Below are 7,565 nucleotides of genomic sequence, written 5' to 3'. Positions count from 1 at the left end.
TATTTGCACTTATTGTTATTTCCTGTCATGTGCTAAAATGGAACAACTTTTTTGCACTTATTCTACTTTAATTGTATGAAGATAGTACAAAAGTCTTATTTAAATTGTGCTGAGTGCACTTAACTGTACTAAAATGGAACTATTTTAAATATATTTAAGTAACATTTAAACATTTAAACTACTTCATGTATGTAACCCTATATTTTAAATATGCTTACAGTCAAATTATAATATATTTAATACAGAGTATTACAACTGTATCACTATTTATTATACACCAGGTATATTATACATGTACTAAGAATTGATGTTAAATATATGTAATCTATATTTACATTAGAGTACAAATATGCTTCTTGTTCCTGTCTTTTGTTAGTAGCACACTTCTAGTATACTTCGTATATACACTTCTAGTACTACAATAATTTTTAACGTGTTAGAAAAAAATGTTAAATTAGTAGTAGTAATTTAATTTACTTTCTATAAAGTTACATGATACATTGTATTTTAAGTGAACTACTGTAACAGCTGTTTTTAACACACTTTGCTAAAAATTTAGAAAAGTATATGTGGAAATAAGTATTTTAGACGTATATTAAATTACATTAAACTAAAAGTGTACTTCATAGTAGTCTATTCTTTTTTAAAATATACAATATTGTACTTTTTAAAAAGTATGATCTCAACATTTGATGAAAGCATAATATTAATGTACTTTCAATGTATTTTAAGTAAGTACATGAATCTATTAGTATATTTACAGCATACTTAGACATTTCTCAATATGTTTTAAGTACAATTAATTATATATATATATGTCCTATCATTAACTATTAGCTTAAAAAAACTATAGTTGGGGTTAAAAAGAGTAAAAGAGGCTTAGAGTAAAAAAAAGACTTAAAACTGGAGTTAAATTCCTTTTTAAAAGGGGCTGAATGGGGAAAAATGACCGAGAAGTAAAGATAAAAAGAAAAAGCTGAAAAAAATTCAAAGACAAAGACAAAACTTGGAAAAAATTGCTTAAAAAAGGAAAAGAAAAAGAGTTAGGGAAACTAAAAAATAGGGAAATGAGCTTAAAAGAAAGAGCTGAAAAGTGATAAAAGGTGATTAAAGACTGAAAATATAGTGCTGAAAAGAAAGAATTTTTAAAAAATCAGAAAACAGTTCTCATAATTAGCTAAAAAGAAAAAAGGTTAAAAGAAAGGAAAAGAGCTAAACATGCTTTTAAAAAGAACAAAAAAAATGGGGCTGAAAATACATAGAACTATTAGTATATTTACAGCATACTTAGACATTTTTCTATGTTTTAAGTACAATTAAGTATATATATTTTTTTCACCAGGGTAGGTGCATTTTTCTCGTTTTTGGTATTGAGAAACCCCCCTGTGATGTGGTTTAGCTCGGTTTATCTCAATGCTGAATCAGTTGTTTATAGAGACTCTCAGGATTGGAGTCGGGGGCGAGTTCTGCACAGGTTTTAGTCCCGAGAGAGCGCGAGGTTTCGCTTCCAGTGTGAGAAGCTGCTCGTTACCCAGCAGCCCCGGAGTTCTGACTGTAAATGCAGGGTGTGTCTCTGCAGTGAGGACTGTAGATCTGCTTTATTCAGGGATGCTGATGCTGGTGGGTGATGGTATCTCGTCAGGGTCCACGGGTTTCTCACACAGCCAGGGGCCGTACACCTTACAGTCACCCGCAAACACACTTCCGTCCCCCCGCAGATCTGCACAGTCCCACTGCCCTGAGTCCCACTGCATATTTATACTGAAAACACACATAAACACACCATAGATTACACACAAAACCAGTTTACATAACCATATCACAGCTACAGACACTAAAACACCTGTCGTCATTTTAGTGTGGGATTTTAGGTTTCATGGCTAAATTGGAGCAGCCTGGTGGCCAATCTTCATTAATTGCACATTATTGCACCAGTAAGAGCAGTAACAGTGTGAAGGTTCAATTAGCAGGGTAAGAGCACAGTTCTGCTCTAAATATTGCAATGCACACAACATTATGGGAGACATACCAGAGTTCAAAAGAGGACAAATTGTTGGTGCACGTCTTGCTGGAGCATCTGTGACCAAGACAGCAAGTCTTTGTGATGCACCAAGAGCCACGGTATCCAGGGTAATGTCAGCATACCACCAAGAAGGACCAACCACATCCAACAGGATTAACTGTGGATGCGGTAAGAGGAAGCTGTCTGAAAGTCAGTGCATGGAGCAGAGTTGCTAAACTCCCTTAGCTGCTGACTTGTCATGGACAGTAGGTACAGATCCTTGCTTCAGACGAAGTCTGCTGGCTAATTCTGCTGTGTTCTGTCTGAGGTAAAGCTCTCAACCAGCAGACATGGTGTTTCTTCAACTGATCTAGTGAGTGGGGCTCTGGTGAGGGTTGATTAGAGAGGGGTGGAGCCAGGATGTTGTTATGTTTATGTATATTTATATTTTGGATGACTTTAGTATTAATCTACAATGCAGAATATATTTTAAAATCCAAACTATTGACTGGTCCCGTATTTGTCTTACTAATTGATGTAGTCCAATCATTAACAATGATTATCAATGTATAAAAAGTAAGAAGCAACTGCTTTAGGCATGTGAAATCTGCTCAAATTAAAAATAAAATCTATCCGAAAAAATAATATTGGCAGATACTTACAATGTGTAATTGTGTAAAGGTGTTCCGTCCTGCCAAATCCACATGTCCTCTTCCTGAGAGTATGTTAGACCGAGCCAGAGAAACGGCATCTCCTGATAGGTCCTCATATGTTCAACAATAAACTCCTGTAACAAGGAATATTCAAATTATTTTGTGTGAATATTTTCTTAATACAATTAGCTGTGATGGGCAGTGCTGCACCACTGGCCACCAGCAGGGGAGCTGGGTGATGGAGGGGAAGGATCAGTGAAGTTGGGTCCTGAAACTCCAATTCCCAGAATCCCATGCAGTGATCAGTGCCAACCAGCCACACCTGTGCAGCATGCTATTTAATACACAGCCCAATCCCTCACACTCTGTCGCACCTTTGTAGAGAGGTGACTGGTAACAGATAGTAAAGTCAAGAAGTCAAAACAAGACAAGACAAAATCCAAGAGGGTTGTTCTGTTGACACAGTTTAATCTTAAACCTAATCTACATTGAATTTCTACTGGTGTAACAGCATTGGCACAGCTATCACAAATGCAGGAACCTTCTAGTGGTCCACAGGCCCATCCTCATGGGAAGGCAGTTTGTTTTATTTTACTTAAAAAAATAATTTTACTTATTTTATATAAAAAATATATTTTACTTAAAATGTCAATAAAATAAAACGTTTAAGTATTTTATTTTTACTTAAAATAATGTAAAAAAATGAGTGTTTAAACTATAAATGTTCTATAAACAAACAGTATATAACGGAATTGTAGAAATAACTTTCCATCTATGGCTCTAAATGTAATAATCACAATCTAATCATCATTATTACAATTTTTTTATTATTATTTTAGTTATTTGAGTAAAACAAAACAGAATATGTTTCATATTTTACATTCTTCAATGTATTGGCTTTATTTTCTTAGTCAGCTTTATGAGGTAGAATCACCTGGAATTCAGACTTTCAGTTAACAGCTGTGCTGAACTCATCAAGAGTTAATTACTTGAATTTCTTGTCTCTTAATAAAGTGTTTGAGAGCATCAGTTAAAGTAAAGTAGTGAAGAGGTAGAGTTACAGGTATACAGTGAATAGTGAATATTTGAAAGCATACTCAAGCTCAGTCATAAAAAAGACCATCAAAAATGTTATGATGATGGAACTGGCACTCATTAGGACCACCCCAGGAAAGGATGGAAGAGCAAGAGTTTCCTCAGTTGTACAGGATAAGGTCATCAGAGTTACCAGCCTTAGAAACCGCAATTTTGGATGGTTTAACACTTTTAAGTTACTACATTATTCTTTAAGTGTTCCTTCATAGTCTGGATCACTTCTGTATTAATTTATAATGTAGAAACAGTTGTATTAATAGGTGAATTAACAGGTGGACTCTAAGGTGTGAAAGGTTAAGGACCCATGGTCTAATTTAACAGAAAAATAATCCTCAATCTTTACTCTTACTTTTCTAATCTCTAATTTAATCTGCTTTATTCTCACTTCCTCTCTTTCTGAATGCATCACTGACTGAATACTCATCAGCTCATTCATCCATCAGTCTATTCGTACCATCTCAGTGACGTCCTGAATGATGGCCAGGCTGGCGTTGTGCTCTCGGCAGAACTCCTCGCTCTCCGCCCACCGCCGGTTTTTCTCCAGGCCTGCAGAGAAGAAGTAGCAGTGCCCCCAGAACCAGAGCCATCGCTCCGGGCAAAGCTGACATCTGGAGTCTACCAGAGATAGAAAAACGACATTATTATAGAGATATACAGCTTTTTTACTTCTACTACTTACATTTTAATAAAAACAGCCTTGTTACTCCTATTTCGTTTTAGCCTATTTTCATTCCTGCTTTCCATCATTCAATAAAACCCCTATCCAGACCTACTCCAGTCTAAATAAGCTTATTATATATATTTACCACTTAAAAATTAAGATTTTCTTTGATTATAACAAATTGGAAACCTCTGGAATATAATCAAGAGGAAGATGGATGATCACAAGCCATCAAACCACCAAACTGAACTGCTTGAATTGATTTTTGCACCGGGAGTAAAGCAGCATAAAGTTATCCAAAAGCAGTGTGTAAGACTGGTGGAGGAGGAGAACATGATGCCAAGATGCATGAAAAAAAAACTGTGATTAAAAACCATCAGGGTTATTCCACCAAATATTGATTTCTGAACTCTTAAAACAAGATTATTTATGAATATAATCATGTTTTCTTTGCATTATTTGAGGTCTTAAAGCTCTGCGTCTTTTTTGTTATTTCAGTAGCTTCTAATTTTCTTGCAAATAAATGCTCTAAATGACAATATTTTTTTTTGGAATTTGGGACAAATGTTGTCTGTAGTTTATAGAATAAAACAACAATGTTCATTTTACTCAAACATAAACCTATAAATAGCAAAATCAGTTATAGTCATTATAGTCTTTTAGAAAAATGTGTTTTGGGGGGGGGGGGGGGGGTAGTGCACTATAGGATTCAGTGGTTCAGCCTAAGCTTTTGTTCTTAATGGCTTTATTTTTCCCTCGCGTTACTTTTACTTTTATACTTTAAGTAGTTTTGAAACCAGTACTTTTAAACTTTTACTTAAGAGTAAAAAGGTTGTGTTGATACTTCATCAACTTTTACAGAAGTATTTTAAAACCTAGTATCTATACTTCTACCTACAGAGTAATGAATGGAGACACTTTTCTTTTTAAGGAATTGTGCAGACTTCGACCAATTCAAACGATTTCGTGCCACATACTGTACCTTTAGTGACACTGTGAAGCAGTGCTGTGAGCTTCTTCACACGGAGCAGTAATATCTCTCTCTCAGTCTTCTCACAGGTTCTGTTACTCTGCAGGCAGTCAGGCAGATCCAAACTTAATACTAAAAACAAAAATTAAACAAACACATGCTTTTACCAATTAAGTCTTTATCTGTAGTAAATCAATGGTGGAACAGATGGTGTTACTGCTGTTACTCTCTACAGCACAATCACACTTTCATCATCATAATAACTAGAAAAAGACACAGATAAAACACAGAGAACTCTGTATCTATTAAAAGTAGAAGTTCTTTTCTTTAGATTAGAAATTACAGATGAAGTCAGAGAGCGGTGAGTACTGTTTCCTACACCTTCAAATAAAGACTCTTAGAAACTGGAGAAAAAAACTGCTACAGGAAGACGTCTGGCTGACCCACATGGAAACAGCAGCTTTAGCCTTTAGCTCTTTAGATTAGAGTTAATCTGACAGGTAAAGAACTGCAGTCAGTAATAAGATGAAGATAAAATAAAAAAGCAGCACTTCTACTGGACTGCTAAACAATAGAGGTGTTCTGATTTTTTTTCCCCTTATTTGTCGCATTTTTGCGTTAAAAAGACTTACGGAAGGTTGCACATGTGATCAAAAGTCCCTTGGCCAGTAAAACGATGCAAAAGAGAAGAGCCAGGCGTATCCAAACTCCACCAGGGACTTTACCCGCTTTAGTTTGTCTTCCTGAGAAAACAAACATCCGGAAAAAAACCTGCTAAATTACATTGTAAAGTCTTATTCTTATTTACTAGGATGAAACATATTTTATTGTTTTAACTAAAACAAGTGATCCAGTCATCATATATTGCAATGCTGCAAAATATCAAACAATATATGTTTACATGGCACTGGAACTAAAACAGCAACATTTATTTATACTAACTATAAATTGACTTAAAAACACAATGGTGCTTGAAATCCTTTAGAATTTTCTATATTTCTGAAAAAAAATATGAGCTAAAACATCATCAGATTTTTACTAAAAGCAAATAAAGAGAACTTGCTTATTTATTTTTTGAGAAAAAAAATGATTCAATGTTACATTACCATAAAAAGGTTTATCTTTTTTCAGTAATCAGTTCCAAATGTAAAACCCATATATTATATAGTTGTATTAAACACAGAGTGATCTATTTTAAGCGTTTATTTCTTTTATTGTTGATTAATGATTATGGCTTACAGCCAATGAAAACTCCAAAAATCAGTGTCTCAGAAAATTTGAATATTATATAAAACCAATTGGTACTTTTGGCAGTGTAGGCAGTGTGCCAAGTCCTGCTGGAAAATGAAATCTGCATCTCCATAAAAGTTGCCAGCAGAGAAAAGCATGATATTTTTTAGAATCTCCTGATAGACACTTCATATTGGTCTAAAGTCAGTGCAGTTTTGTTTTCCCATAAAATCTTACAGCACTTCATGCTTCCCTCTGCTACTGACAACTTTTATGGAGATGGGGATTTCATTTTCCAGCAGGACTTGGCACACTGCCCACACTGCGTACCAAAAGTACCAATTGGTCTTATATAATATTCAAATTTTTTTTGAGACACTTATTTTTGGGTTTTCATTGACTGTAAGACATAATAATCAACAATAAAATAAATAAAGGCTTAAAATAGATCACTCTTTGTTTAATACATCTGTATAATATATAAGTTTCACATTTTGAACTGAATTACTGAAATATCTGATGCACAAGTACAGTATGGGTGGTTAAAATGATATATTATTATTATATACATTATAATTAAAGGTCCATACCTGCTTTATTTCCGGTGATGTTGATATTCTCCAAGCCGATCTGAGACGACTCCATGTCTGAGCTCTGCTGAAACCAACTGCAGCTGCATTTTCTCTGGTTTAGGATCAGCAATAGAAACTCTCTACCCAGAATTCTCCTTCGTCTAACAGTTTCAACAGTAACACCCCTTTTTTTCAGGAAGGGTGAAAAGGTGACACGTTCTGCTGCAGCTGTAAAAAACAAGAACTGGAGAAAAACTGTTAAATTTATAAACACAACTTAAAAAACTCCATAAACCTTTAAAATTTAACTTTTGCTTTTAGAGAAAAGTGTTTATTAACTGTATCGGAAATCACATTCAGCCCAAGCTGCTTTTGCTATTTT

The 7,565-nt window shown here is 34.6% G+C and overlaps 1 protein-coding gene across 1 annotated transcript; it reads right to left on the bottom strand.

The window, feature by feature from the left end:
• Positions 1–606: 606 nt before the first annotated feature.
• On the bottom strand, positions 607–7,414 carry LOC111192725 (natural killer cells antigen CD94-like). The gene is made up of 6 exons (XM_022670951.2): positions 7,202–7,414; positions 6,014–6,124; positions 5,394–5,513; positions 4,205–4,365; positions 2,665–2,789; positions 607–1,761 (listed from the first exon to the last, which is right to left on the bottom strand). Exons 1-6 carry the CDS (start codon positions 7,254–7,256, stop codon positions 1,599–1,601), a joined length of 735 nt encoding a protein of 244 aa, XP_022526672.2. The 5' UTR covers positions 7,257–7,414; the 3' UTR covers positions 607–1,598.
• Between the last annotated feature and the right edge of the window lie 151 nt (positions 7,415–7,565).

The sequence above is a fragment of the Astyanax mexicanus genome, chromosome 15, assembly GCF_023375975.1.
Source record: "Astyanax mexicanus isolate ESR-SI-001 chromosome 15, AstMex3_surface, whole genome shotgun sequence".
In the NCBI taxonomy this organism is placed as follows: Eukaryota; Metazoa; Chordata; class Actinopteri; order Characiformes; family Acestrorhamphidae; genus Astyanax; species Astyanax mexicanus.
This window is presented reverse-complemented; position numbering and strand designations above follow the sequence as displayed.

Bases quoted from the DNA above. Each gene is read 5' to 3' on its own strand.
- LOC111192725 (XM_022670951.2), bottom strand. From the start codon at position 7,256: ATGGAGTCGTCTCAGATCGGCTTGGAGAATATCAACATCACCGGAAAT. The intron at 4,366-5,393 runs GTACAGTATGTG...TATCTCTGGTAG, and splicing joins GCTTCACAGTGTCACTAAAG to ACTCCAGATGTCAGCTTTGC. The intron at 2,790-4,204 runs GTACGAATAGAC...TCCTTGTTACAG, and splicing joins TTCAGGACGTCACTGAGATG to GAGTTTATTGTTGAACATAT.